General features: G+C 40.0%; 1 protein-coding gene across 7 annotated transcripts in view; it reads left to right on the top strand.

Moving 5' to 3' along the window:
- Window positions 1-14,900, top strand: part of DNAAF1 (dynein axonemal assembly factor 1) — a 33,971-nt gene that overhangs the window by 10,555 nt on the left and 8,516 nt on the right. For 4 of the 7 annotated variants that reach the window (XM_048870573.2, XM_048870571.2, XM_048870569.2 and 1 more), the window contains 5 exons: window positions 305-443; window positions 7,549-7,640; window positions 11,487-11,708; window positions 12,479-12,645; window positions 13,724-13,845. In XM_048870573.2, the coding sequence (XP_048726530.2) occupies window positions 305-443; window positions 7,549-7,640; window positions 11,487-11,708; window positions 12,479-12,645; window positions 13,724-13,845 (742 nt within the window). Of the gene's footprint in view, window positions 1-304; window positions 444-7,548; window positions 7,641-11,486; window positions 11,709-12,478; window positions 12,646-13,723; window positions 13,846-14,900 lie in introns of those variants that run through there. The other 3 variants (XM_048870570.2, XM_048870574.2, XM_048870572.2) reach the window with 3 other exon arrangements.

Here is a 14,900-nt window from a genome sequence, read left to right as displayed (position 1 = left end):
TACTAATGCTCCCATTGTTACCATTCATTTTTGGAGTCATAGATACTACCATAGCAGAGTGTATCTAGAGGTAAGCAGTAAACAAAATATTGGAATACTCTTTGTCTGTGATTAATAGCTACTGCTTCTAAAAAAGCTGCAATTTCCTTTAAAAAAAGTTAACAAGTTTTTTGGGACAGACTGCTTTTACTTGAACATTTTTATGGAAATTGACTTTAAAAATTAATATTTCTCTTTAGAAAGTAAACAATGTAAGTGTCACACTCATACTGTTATATGGCAATTTTTTTCCTTACATAACAAGAAGATACTAAATCTGAAGAGAAAACAGTGTACACTGTATCCAAAACATTTCAACAGAATGAGCAGCAGTCAGGTGGTGATCATAAACCAGTGACCAATTCATCCAGTCACAAGGCAGAAGAAAACAAAGGTTGCCTTCGGTAATTTATTTTAATGTTATTAATGAGTGAAACTGTGGTTCCATTGAAGTCAGTGGAAGTTTTGCCATTGACTTGAGTAGAGCCAGGATTTTGCTATCTGTGTTTATCTTAAATGATGCAGCAAAATGGTATAAGATGAACCTGATGCCAATCAAGAAATAAAAATTGTCCTTGACATTTCACAAAATTCATACTGCTTTTTGATGGCCGTAGTAGCAAATTGCATTTTGAATTCACCATGAAGGGTTATTTAATGGCTTCAGAGATAATTGCGCAAACTTAATGGAAGCGTTGTCTGTAGGATTGGACCCTTTCTCAGTACCACTGCAGACAATACACTGTTTAGTAACCTGAGTGTGAATATTTCTAATGCAGAGAAAAATTTTAACAAAGAAAACATGTAGTAGGTGGCTCAATGGGGTGGGATGTAAATCTTTTCTTTTTCTCTAAGGATTCTGGTTCAAATCTGTCTTGGGTTAGTATAGATTTTTACCATCTGAAGGTTATGCAGTGGCAAATGTGAAATGGGGTAGTTTTCTCAGTCCATTTCCCAGTGGACAAATGTGCACGTCACAAAATCTGCCACTGTAACTAGTACTAATTGGTAATCTTGTTGAAAGTTTCAACAGGCAGGCCAATTACTGAATGGACATGATATATGAATTACAGTTCTTAATGTGTTAGTAGGAGATAATATGGAGGAACATTGCATTGCTGTTAGCTCTGACATACCTGTTCTGCTGCATTTTTTAAAGTCAAAGGAAAGAATCCAGCTGACTTCATCAGGCTGTGGATCAGGCTGTAGATACATACAAAGAAAAGGAGTACTTGTGGCACCTTAGAGACTAACCAATTTATTTGAGCATAAGCTTTCGTGATCTACAGCTCACTTCATCAGATGCATACTGTGGAAAGTACAGAAGATCTTTTTATACACACAAACCATGAAAAAATGGGTATTTACCACTACAAAAGGTTCTCTCCCCCCACCCCACTCTCCTGCTGGTAATAGCTTATCTAAAGTGATCACTCTCCTTACAATGTGTATGATAATCAAGACGGGCCATTTCCAGCACAATCCAGGGTTTAACAAGAACATCTGGCGGGTGGGGGGGTATGAAAAAACAAGGGGAAATAGGTTACCTTGCATAATGACTTAGCCACTCCCAGTCTCTATTCAAGCCTAAATTAATTGTATCCAATTTGCAAATGAATTCCAATTCAACAGTCTCTCGCTGGAGTCTGGATCTGAAGTTTTTCTGTTGTAATATCGCAACTTTCATGTCTGTAATCGTGTGACCAGAGAGATTGAAGCATTCTCCGACTGGTTTATGAATGTTATAATTCTTGACATCTGATTTGTGTCCATTTAGTCTTTTACGTAGAGACTGTCCAGTTTGACCAATGTACATGGCAGAGGGGCATTGCTGGCACATGATGGCATATATCACATTGGTGGATGTGCAGGTGAACAAGCCTCTGATAGTGTGGCTGATGTTATTAGGCCCTGTGATGGTGTCCCCTGAATAGATATGTGGGCACAGTTGGCAACAGGCTTTGTTGCAAGGATAGGTTCCTGGGTTAGTGGTTCTGTTGTGTGGTATGTGGTTGCTGGTGAGTATTTGCTTCAGGTTGGGGGGCTGTCTTTAGGCAAGGACTGGCCTGTCTCCCAAGATTTGTGAGAGTGTTGGGTCATCCTTCAGGATAGGTTGTAGATGCTTAATAATGCGTTGGAGGGGTTTTAGTTGGGGGCTGAAGGTGACGGCTAGTGGCGTTCTGTTATTTTCTTTGTGAGGCCTGTCCTGTAGTAGCTGTACTTTCCACAGTATGCGTCCGATGAAGTGCGCTGTAGCTCACGAAAGCTTATGCTCAGATAAATTGGTTAGTCTCTAAGGTGCCACAAGTAGTCTGTATTCGCAAAAAGAAAAGGAATAACACGGCTGTTACTCTGAAACCTGTCATTATGTAAGGCACTGCATTTAGCCGTATGGAGTGGAAATCTATCAACTGCATGAAAAAACTTGTACAAATACAGACAGACATCATCTTCCTTTCCAAATGCAAACAGATGGACATCATACCAAAAGGACTGAAGGTAAAAAATCCATTACAATCTACATACCACACAGACTATGCTGACAGCTTGTGCCACACACTCTCAAAGAAACTGCGGAACCACCTGATCAACATCCTGGCTAGGCAGCAGTTCTGCGGAAAAGGGCCTGGGGTGACAGTGGACGAGAAGCTGGATATGAGTCAACAGTGTGCCCTTGTTGCCAAGAAGGCCAATGGCGTTTTGGAATGTAGAAGTAGGGGCATAGCCAGCAGATTGAGGGACGTGATCGTTCCCCTCTATTCGACATTGGTGAGGCCTCATCTGGAGTACTGTGTCCAGTTTTGGGCCCCACACTACAAGAAGGATGTGAATAAATTGGAGAGAGTCCAGCGAAGGGCAACAAAAATTATTAGGGGTCTGGAACACATGACTTATGAGGAGAGGCTGAGGGAACTGGGATTGTTTAGTCTGCAGAAGAGAAGAATGAGGGGGGATTTGATAGCTGCTTTCAACTACCTGAGAGGTGGTTCCAAAGAGGATGGTTCTAGACTATTCTCAGTGGTAGAAGATGACAGGACAAGGGGTAATGGTCTCAAGTTGCAGTGGGGGAGGTTTAGGTTGGATATTAGGAAAAACTTTCACTAGGAGGGTGGTGAAACATTGGAATGCGTTACCTAGGGAGGTGGTAGAATCTCCTTCCTCAGAAGTTTAAGGTCAGGCTTGACAAAGCCCTGGCTGGGATGATTTAATTGGGGATTGGTCCTGCTTTGAGCAGGGGGGTGGACTAGATGACCTCCTGAGGTCCCTTCCAACCCTGATATTCTATGATTCTACAGAAAACAAGGAAAGAAAGAATGAGCTCTCAAAAATGGATACTCTCATAAAAAAACAACCTTCCACACAAGCTTCCTCATGGCTGGACTTTACTAAAACTAGACAAGCCATTTACAACACACACTTTGCTTCTCTACAAAAGAAAAAGGACACTAAACTTTCTAAACTACTACATGCCACAAGGGGCCACAGCAATGGTTCCCTCAACCCACCCAGCAATATTGTTAACCTATTCAACTATACTCTTAGCCCAGCAGAAGCAGCTGTCCTATCTCGGGGCCTCTCCTTCTGCCCCCCCACCCTCACGAACATGATACAGTTCTGTGGTGACCTAGAATCCTATTTTCGACGTCTCCGACTCAAGGAATATTTCCAACACACCTCTGAACAACATACTAATCCACAGAGACCTCCCTACCAACACTACAAAAAGAAGGATTCTACGTGGACGACTCCTGAAGGTCGAGACAGCAGACTGGACTTCTACATAGAGTGCTTCCGCCGACATGCACGGGCTGAAATTGTGGAAAAGCAGCATCACTTGCCCCACAACCTCAGCCGTGCAGAACACAATGCCATCCACAGCCTCAGAAACAACTCTGACATCATAATCAAAAAGGCTGACAAAGGAGGTGCTGTTGTCATCATGAATAGGTTGGAATATGAACAAGAGGCTGCTCGGCAGCTCTCCAACATCACTTTCTACAAGCCATTACCCTCTGAGAGTTACCAAAAGAAACTACAGCATTTGCTCAAGAAACTCCCTGAAAAAGCACAAGATCAAATCCGCACAGACACACCCCTAGAACCCCGACCTGGGATATTCTATCTACTATCCAAGATCTGTAAACCTGGAAATCCTGGGTGCCCCATCATCTCAGGCATTGGCACCCTGACAGCAGGATTGTCTGGCTATGTAGACTCCCTCCTCAGGCCCTACGCTACCAGCACTCCCAGCTACCTTTGAGACACCACTGACTTCCTGAGGAAACTACAGTCCATCGGTGATCTTCCTGATAACACCATCCTGGCCACTATGGATGTAGAAGCCCTCTACACCAACATTCCACACAAAGAGGACTACAAGCCATCAAGAACACTATCCCCGATAATGTCACAGCTAACCTGGTGGCTGAACTTTGTGACTTTGTCCTTACCCATAACTATTTTACATTTGGGGACAATGTATACCTTCAAATCAGCTGCACTGCTATGGGTACCCGCATGGCCCCACAGTATGCCAACATTTTTATGGCTGACTTAGAACAATGCTTCCTCAGCTGTCGTCCCCTACTCTACTTGTGCTATATTGATGACATCTTCATCATCTGGACCCATGGAAAAGAAGCCCTTGACGAATTCCACCATGATTTCAACAATTTCCATCCCACCATCAACCTCAGCCTGGTCCAGTCCACACAAGAGATCCACTTCCTGGACACTCCAGTGCTAATAAGCGATGGTCACATAAACACCACCCTATACTGGAAACCTACTGACCGCTATTCCTACCTTCATGCCTCCAGCTTTCACCCTGACCACACCACACGATCCATCGCCTACAGCCAAGCTCTGCGATACAACCGCATTTGCTCCAACCCCTCAGATAGAGACAAATACCTATAAGATCTCTATCAAGCATTCTTACAACTGCAATACCCACCTGCGGAAGTGAAGAAACAGATTGATAGAGCCAGAAGAGTTCCCAGAAGTCACCTAATACAGGACAGGCCTAACAAAGAAAATAACAGAAGGCCACTAGCCGTCACCTTCAGCCCCCAACTAAAACCCCTCCAACACATTATTAAGCATCTACAACCTATCCTGAAGGATGACCCAACACTCTCACAAATCTTGGGAGACAGGCCAGTCCTTGCCTACAGACAGCCCCCCAACCTGAAGCAAATACTCACCAGCAACCACATACCACACAACAGAACCACTAACCCAGGAACCTATCCTTGCAACAAAGCCTGTTGCCAACTGTGCCCACATATCTATTCAGGGGACACCATCACAGGGCCTAATAACATCAGCCACACTATCAGAGGCTTGTTCACCTGCACATCCACCAATGTGATATATACCATCATGTGCCAGCAATGCCCCTCTGCCATGTACATTGGTCAAACTGGACAGTCTCTACGTAAAAGACTAAATGGACACAAATCAGATGTCAAGAATTATAACATTCATAAACCAGTCGGAGAACGCTTCAATCTCTCTGGTCACACGATTAGAGACATGAAAGTTGCGATATTACAACAGAAAAACTTCAGATCCAGACTCTAGTGAGAGACTGTTGAATTGGAATTCATTTGCAAATTGGATACAATTAACTTAGGCTTGAATAGAGACTGGGAGTGGCTAAGTCATTATGCAAGGTAACCTATTTCCCCTTGTTTTTTCATACCCCCCCCCCAGACGTTCTTGTTAAACCCTGGATTGTGCTGGAAATGGCCCGCCTTGATTATCATACACATTGTAAGGAGAGTGATCACTTTAGACAAGCTATTACCAGCAGGAGAGTGGGGTGGGGGGAGAGAAAACCTTTTGTAGTGGTAAATACCCATTTTTTCATGGTTTATGTGTATAAAAAGATCTTCTGTACTTTCCACAGTATGCATCTGATGAAGTGAGCTGTAGCTCACGAAAGCTTATGCTCAAATAAATTAGTTAGTCTAAGGTGCCACAAGTACTCCTTTTTTCTTTTTGCGAATACAGACTAACACGGCTGTTACTCTGAAACCTAGATACATACAGAATTTCAGTCCCTTGGGTTACCAGCCAACACCTTTCTGAAGAACTAAATTCATATGAAAAATCTTGGAAGGGAACATATACTTTATATAATGAGATTATTTTGTTTCCAAAGGAAGTAGCATATTTTATTATGAGCCTATACATTGCCTGGATGTGCCAAGAATTTAATTCAAGGGCTTCCAATAGTGTAGATTCATAGTGAAAAGCAATGAAATGTTACAAATAGGTAAAAAAACCCCAAACACTATGATCTATCATGCATAAAATAGTTAGCATTTGCTACTAACACTAAAGAGTTATTTAGATGTAGAGGCTTTGCTTAATGTTTATAAGCCCCTTCAGTTTTTATTGAATCTTCAGTCCTTCTGGGATTATTCCAGCCATGTGATGTTTATAGGGACTTAGTTACATTCTAACAATTACCCATATATTATATTGCCTAATGAATTCAAGTGACCAGTCAGTTGTGTCAGAACTGTGTTTCTCAGAAATATTAAATTTCAAAGTAAAAATTTAAATACAGTTTCATTTATTAAGGTCCTGATTCTACCAGTTTTCCTCAGCTTTACTGTGTTGCTTTGGGCCTGCCTTCCTGCCAAGAAAAATCTGACCATTTTAAGCCCCAATCCTGCAAAAATTTAAGCAATTGAGTAGTCCTATTCAATGTATAAAGTTAAGCACATGCTTAAGTCTTTGCAGGACTGGGGCTTTGAGGTTCAACTTGTGCATTTTTTGCATTAACAACAAGAATAGAGCACGTTAACACTGAAATATAATTTTGTAATGTCTAATACTTGTTATAAACTAATCCCAACAAAACTAGATACAAGTTTGTACTGTAGGTAGGGATAAATTACTAAAGTTTTCTTTTAACCTTTTATACATGTTTTAGTAAAATCTAGTCTCCTCAAAGAGAAAAATATTTTCAGCTTGTTTCAAATATATTTATATATGTTAAATATTTAAGTTTAAAAGCTTACATATTAAAACAGTTCTATTTTTGATAATAACCAGCATGTGTTAGGTGATACACAGATTACTAAAAGACAGGAGCACTGATCTGCATGTGGGGCTCCATATGGGTTAGATCACTTTGTTAGATCTAACCCATATGGATCACAAAGATCATGTGGTTGCTTAGCTAATTAAATTGATGAGGAAATATTAATAGCTGATGTAATTTCGTGTTTGTTTTCCTTTTTTAACAGTATAGAAAATGATAAGCGAAACGTCTGCGCTCTAAACAAGCAGAAATGGAAAGCAGTTCTAAAATAACTACTATATGATTACTCAGAGTAATGTTCTGAAAGGGTAAAGCAGCTAATGAGTTAAATGTCATTGAAGAAGCAGATTGTTCAGCTATTTGAAGTCAGGCAGATATTAAAGCTTTCAGAATGTGTTTTATACTTTAAAGGTTTTTTAAGTTGTTCATACTTCCTGTCAATATTTTAGAATGACAAAAAAGCTCCTGCGAGACATCTGCAAACAGCAAAAATTATATGTGACCCCATGTTTGAATGACACACTATATTTACATTATAAAGGTAAGCCATACCAAAACCAACAAAAAACACAACACATTTCAGAATTATTGTTCTAACTAGCAATGTAGCAGGCGATCTGGATACGGTTCACTGAGGGAAGGTTTCTGAAAATTGTATTAGAAATAGAATTTAATTTGATGGAAAAATTTAATTTGGGGTGGAGCTGAGTCAACAGCAATGTACAAAAGTACTTCAGCATCAGTGTTAAGGCCTGATCCTGGAAGATCTTCCAGCTTCCATTAAATTGACCGGGAGCAGAGGATGTTCAACGTTGTGCAGAATAAGATTCTAATGACCAAAGCTAGCGGATTCAGGGACAACTTTGATTAATTTTGTGGCACTTCTGTGTCAGCCAGTTATGTGATTCTTCATTTAAAGACAACAAATTTAAAGTTGATATAAGGAAATACTCTTCTTTACACACTGTTCAGTCAGCTGTGATATTAATCATCAGCTGAAATCAATCGGGTTTATGGCTTTTGTGGAATTTTGAGAGAGAGTTTATATACATGTATGAAAAAAATCCAGCATATGTAGCTACATGAGCTAGCTAGGCAAAACATACTAGGGTTATTATGCCTCATGGTTAAGGGTTAAGACTTTCTGTGGGGGTTAGAAAGCAATTTTTTCTGTTATGATAAAATATTGCACAGTTGACTAGGTGCCTTTTTGTTTTCAACTTATTTTGAAACATGCCAGTGTTGGAGACAAGATACTGGAACTGAGGGAGTACTGATATGTTCTGGATTGACAGTTTTGATGTTGCTACAGACAACCAGTTAATCTAAATTTGAATCTTACTCTTTCAAATGTACTTTTAACTTCTAAACTGTGACTAACAATATTCATGAAAAACAAGTTACTATAAATCAAGGCGGGATCTAGGTGGCACATTGAATCAAAACACTAGCTTCTCACTTCTAAAGACACTGGTTTAAAATATTGGTCCTGAATACCTCATGAGCAAAAATGTACCTTATTCCTTCTTAAATATTCTTTTAGAAAAAGACTGTTTTTCAGCTACAGGAACCTATGTATTGATGAATAAAGAATGCCCAGAAAAAAAAGTAAGCACATTGCATTCTCATACCATCAGTTTTGTTATTAGTGAGCAATACCCAAATGTGGATCCTTCACTTCCTGCATTCTAGTATTAATAAATGGAAAAAAAGAGTTCCTAGAGCTAATGTGAATGCTGCCCTTTGTTGTCTTTAAGGACATTTTTATGTGGTATAGCTAGCCTTTCCATAACAACTTAAAAGTGGTTTTATATATAACATGCTAAGTCTCCAGGGAGCCCATCTCCCATTCAGGGGCACTATTTGTGCCATTATGCCAACTTATTGTCTTTTGAGATTTAAAATCATTACCTTTGCGAATCTTTAAGCTTCCTTCTTGATGGGTATGACGGGGTCAAGACTCACCACCTGTTGGTTGTTCCAGGAATTAGCTGTGTCCACTGGAGAGTGTCCTCAGCATGTGGTGTCTTGCCCATTGTCCATTCTGCTGCCCTGCGACCCGCATTGCTCCCTGCTCGGCATCGTCCGCTTCAGGATGCTGCTCTCCGGCATGCCTACTACTTCAGACTCACCCCCTTCCGGGGGAGGGGGGGGTGTTAACAGCCATCTTTGGAACTCACACCTGCCTCAGTGGCCAACCACAATCCAAAGTCTATCCCCTTAGCTCAGGAGCAAGCTGCAGTCCGTATTGGCCACCATCTTCCATAGCCAGGTGCACTGTAAGGTGGGGAACAGGGGAGACCCAGGCCTGCCCACTACTCTGAGTCCCAACTCAGGGGCTCTCTAGCAGCAGCCTCCTTCGTTCCCCTCTTGTCCGCCTATTCTTCCCTGGACCACTTCCCCTATGGCCCTGTGCACCTTCTTGGCCCTTTGTAGCAGGGTCTGCAGCCTGGCAGGTAACAGGGCTGGACCCCTCTCCTGCTCCCCCGAGCCTGCCCGGCATTGCTTTGTCCAAGGTGCTGGCTCCTTGCTTCAGGAGCCTGTCCTTCTCCCTCGCTAGTCAAGGAGAGACTACCTTCTTCTCTGCTAGGCCGCCTTTATATAGGGCCTCGCCCAGCCCTGATTGGCTGCCTCTTCCTTCCCCTGATTGGCCCTCCACAGGCCTTTATTGATTGGCTGCCAGTCTATGCAGCCTCTAAAGGCCTGTTCCAGCCCTTTTCTCAGGGGGTGGGGCGACTGCCCCACCACACAGGGCCTGATTCTTGAAGTCACTGGGAGTTTTGTCATTGACTTCAACGAGAGCAGTTCATAGATTCCAAAGCCAGAAAAGACCACTGTGGTCAGCTAGTCTGACCTTCTGTGTAACAAAGGCCATAGGATTTCCCTGAATTAATTCCTGTTTGTTTGATTCCAGTCTTGATTTAAAAATTGCTAATAACGAGAATCCACTACAACCTTTGATAAATTGTTCCAGTGGCTAATTACACTTGTAGCAATTAGTTTATTTAATCATTTAAGAAAGATTTATTGTTGTGGCTAAGTATAATTAATTAATGTGTGATGGTTAGGTTTAAGTAGGATAGGATCATAGGAGTATAAGACTGGCAAGCATGCATGAGTGATGAATGTGTATTAGATATATAAGCAAAGTAAAGCTGTAATGCTAGGCCTACACGCTAACCTGAAATCTTACAGGCTTCAGCCATACTGGGCCTAAGGAGAGATGACATAAGTAGGTCAAGAAATAATCCTTAACCAGTAAAATTACAAGATTACTGTAAAGAATGTGCCAATGGGCGATGTTTGGGAAAACCACAATAATAAATCTTCTAATAAATTATTAAATACACTAATTGACTAAAAGCCCCTCTCTTTGATGGGATGAATATTATGGAAAAATAAGAACCCCGTCACACAAAAGTTATATATCAATACACAGCAAGCATTATAACTCACGACGAATATAACTTAAAACTTTTATATGTATAATTAAGGGTTAGTAGTTTCTTCACATGGATGCTCGGGGGATTGATATACTGTTTCTACAGGCTGTTGGTGACATACAGAAACATATGGAGGTTCTGGTACTTGATATGGTTTTATGCTATGCATGTCTTCATAAATACTCTCCTCTGCTGTGACTGTGGGTATTGCTGCTGGATTAACTGTGACTTGAAGAGGGATAGAAACAGGTTGGACTGAACCAGGCTGGTCTCTGGGCATTTCTTGGTTTAAAGTTATAATCTTTCCTCCCATATAATGTATGGCAAAAATAACACCTGTAGTGAGGATACTTTGGACAACAATCCATCCCTTCCATCCCTACAGGGGTGGTCAATACTGCATCTGTTCCATCTAATAATTTGTTCAATGTTTGCTTTGCTTGATCCATATTACTAATTTCAGTTAAATGCCAATTTTTCCTTTCTAACACCTGTTTTAGCTATAAATCTAATGGTCGTATGTGTGCAGAATACCGTGCTGGGTACTGCATGGGCTCTTTCAGGTTTTGTATACATGTTGGTGGTTGTAACATTGAGTATCTTCTTAGTGGACAGAATTCCTTACTTGTGACTGTGTTTGTGGCCATTGTATTTATTCTTTTTGTGCTCCTAGAAAGTCTCCAGCCCTAAGAAAATCTGTCAGGGTAACGCTCACCCTGCTGATTTTAAAACTGTAGCTGCACAGGTGACAGACTCACTCACAGACTCACTCAATAGTTATTGAGTAACGCAGAACTATTGATTACTATGTCCATTCAATTGAAATACTGTAAAAGCTATACCCTCACTGTCATGGATCATAGTCTACATCAGCATCATTGGCTGAAAACGAATATAGAGAAAAATTAATCAATCTCTTCTTATTTAAACCCTGTTTTCTGCAGGATTTGACCGCCTCGAGAATCTTGAAGAGTATACAGGATTAAAGTGCCTGTGGCTTGAATGCAATGGTTTAACAAAAATTGAGAACCTGGAGGCTCAGACAGAGTTGCGCTGCCTGTACTTGCACCTCAATTTAATAAATAAAATTGAAAACCTGGAACCTCTGCAAAAGCTGGATTCGCTCAACCTCAGTAACAATTCTATCAAGATAATTGAAAACCTCTGTAAGTATTTCTAGTGTAGTGTGTTTCATTTATGTTGCATTCGTTTTTCCATGCATCATCTTACTAATAATTAGTGAACATATTTTGCAGGCTTTTTTTTAAATTGGGTTAAAATATTACAAAAAGTACAGAAGCAATTTCAGGAGGCTTTTGGATGGAAAGTCAAACCTATGTGTTTAAAATTTTGGAGGGGTTAATTGATCAAAAGAACAGGTTTTACAGTTACTTACAGTGATGGCTTGAACAATTTATATGAAGTTATTCCTTACATTGGAAAACCTACTGAATCCTTTGGTTTCATTCCTCTTTATGTAGCACTTTTTCATTTGTTTTTTAAGTTGGATGTGCTCTAGTGGCCAAGGACAGGATAGCCAAATTTTTTCCGGACTGCAGAGGAATTTATGCCGTGTTGAGGTAGCTACACTTGACATGATAAAGAGGGATTTCTGTGCACCACCACTTGTATATTTTAGGTGTAACTTGAAATAGTAACTCTTGCTTTTGTGTAATTGACTAGTTCAAAAGATAAATATGCATTTAAAACAAACTCAGGCGTTCTAGGCTTTGCGATAAAGAAACGGAAATAGTGTGTTTGGGGGAGGGAAAGGCTTGGAAATACATTGCCAGACATCAAATGTATATGAAACAGTCACAAAGTGAAAAAAATCACGATATTTAAAGCTGCAGTTTTCTACTCTGTCCAGAAAATTCTCCTTGCACAGAAGGCTGTGAATTAATTTTCCTTTCATTGTATTGTTATTGTCCAACAGCTTGTCTGAGCGTTCTGCACACTCTGCAGATTGCTCACAATAAGTTACAAACAGTGGAAGACATACAGCACTTGCAGGAGTGCCCAACTATCTGCGTCCTTGACCTTTCTCACAACAAGTTAGATGATCCAAATATTCTAAATGTCCTGGAGACCATGCCTGATTTGGTAAGCAAAATATACATGAGGGGTTTTGTATATGTTCACCCACATGAGTTTGAGACTATAGCCTCATTAAATTGTCTTATCGGAGAGAACTGAATGCACAATAATAGTAGAACTTAATCTTCATTAGAAGAAGGTGCTTTAGAGATAGAGCATATGGTTAGTAGCACTGGGCAAATAATTGAATTTTTGGTTCACTGAAAAAGTAAAATATCGATTTGGGTTGAACAAAATCTTTTGCCCCAAAATGATACATTTAGACATCAGGTGTTTTTTGGTTATTTTTAAACACACAGCTCCCCCCACTCACACCTTTTATTTTTAAGTTAAACCTAGCTAAAATGCAAAAGAAAATGTTTCAACTTCTTTGGAATATTTTTGCCCTGGCTGAAACTGTTCACTGAATTCAACCCGAATTCATAAACAGTTTCAGTCAACCTGAAGCTGCATTTTTCGGCAAATAAAGTATTTTCCCCAAAAAATTCACCCAGCTCCATTGATTTGTTATAGTCTCTAAATATTTTCTCTGATTCTTTCCCCTGAACTTTTAAAACACGTTCCATAGATGATTTGAATTCTAGGAAAAATAACCAAGTATGGTACAGTTAGAAAAGCTCCAGATGGTTGCCAAAGACCCTGATTGTAATCTTAATGCTACCTACTCTAGTCTCAGGGACATTTTTTTTCTCTGTATTGTACCTGCAAGCTTGTTTTCTTTGTAAAAACAAAGATAGCCCTGATGAGATGGAAAATAATTTTTATACTGTAATTTAAACTGGACCTTAACTACCGAAAAACTGCTTGGAGATAGCTAGATTGAATAGGAAATTAGTAAAATTAGATCTGTGATTATCAGCAAATATTACTGTAGCAGTTTAAAAAAAATCAAATATTATTAATGCAACTTTGTCCATGATTGGAGGTTTTCCCCATGTTATTTGCATGTTGGGGTATATCACTCTTTTTTTTTCTTTTTTTTTTTTATTTGAAGCCTCCTGGGTTCACAGATTATAGAGAAAGTGCCTATATGGAGTTAATTTTTACCTCTTTTTAAAAAAAACTATGTACCTTGCTTTTATAGCGTGTGCTGAATTTGATGGGAAATGAAGTGATTAAGAAAATTCCTAATTATAGAAGGACACTTACTATTCGACTAAAACAGTTAACATACCTGGATGATAGGCCAGTTTTTCCAAAGGACAGGTGAGAAATAGTGAAGTCTTCTTTACATAGCAATGCAGATTAAATACGAATGATCACACATTCCACTTTTATCAATATTTTTGTCATGCGTGGAGAAGAAGAATCTGACCAAAGTAAGCAGTCACAGGATAAGAGGGAAGGTCCTCTCATGGATCAGTAACTGGTTAAAAGGCAGAAAACAAAAGGTGGGAATAAATGGTCAGTTTTCAGAATGGAGAGAGATAAATAGTGGTGTCCCCCAGTAGTCTGTACTCGGACCAGTGCTGTTCAACATATTCACAAATGAGCTGGAAAAAGGGGTAAACTGTGAGGTGGCAAAATTTGCAAATGATAAAAAATTACTCAAGATAGTTAAGTCCAAAGCAGACTGTGAAGTGTTAAAAAGGGGTCTCACGAAACTGAGTGACTGGGCAGCAAAATGGCCAGTGAAATTCAGTGTTGATAAATGCAAGGTAATGTACATTGGAAAACATAATCCCAACTACCTGTACAAAATGATGAGGTCTACATTAGCTGTTCCCTGTCAAGAAAGAGATCTTGGAGTCCTTCTGGATAGTTCTCTGAAAACATCCGCTTAATGTGCAGCAGCAGTCAAAAAAGTAAACAGAATGTTCAGAACGATTAGGAAAGGGATAGATAATAAGACAGTAAATATAATAATGCTACTATATAAATCCATGGTACGCCCACACCTTGAATACTGTGTGCCGTTCTGGTCACCCCATCTCAAAAAGATACGTTGAAATTGGAAGAGATGCAGAGAAGGGCAACAAAAATGATTGGGGTATGGAATAGTTTTCGTATGAAGAGAGATTAAAAAGACTGGGACTGTTCATCTTGGAAAAGAGATGACCAAGGAGATATGACAGAGGTCTATAAAATTTTGACTGGTGTGGAGAAAGCGAATAAGGAAGTGTTATTTACTCCTTCACATAACACAAGAACTAGGGGGTCACCCAATGAAGTCAATAGGCAGCAGGTTTAAAACAAACAAAGGGAAGTACTTCATACAATGCATTCAACCTGTGGAACTCATTGCTAGGGGATGTTGTGAA

Source organism: Caretta caretta, chromosome 12 (assembly GCF_965140235.1).
Source record: "Caretta caretta isolate rCarCar2 chromosome 12, rCarCar1.hap1, whole genome shotgun sequence".
NCBI classification, from domain to species: domain Eukaryota; kingdom Metazoa; phylum Chordata; order Testudines; family Cheloniidae; genus Caretta; species Caretta caretta.
The sequence above is the reverse complement of the archived record's forward strand: the minus strand, read 5'-3'. Positions and strand labels throughout refer to the sequence as shown.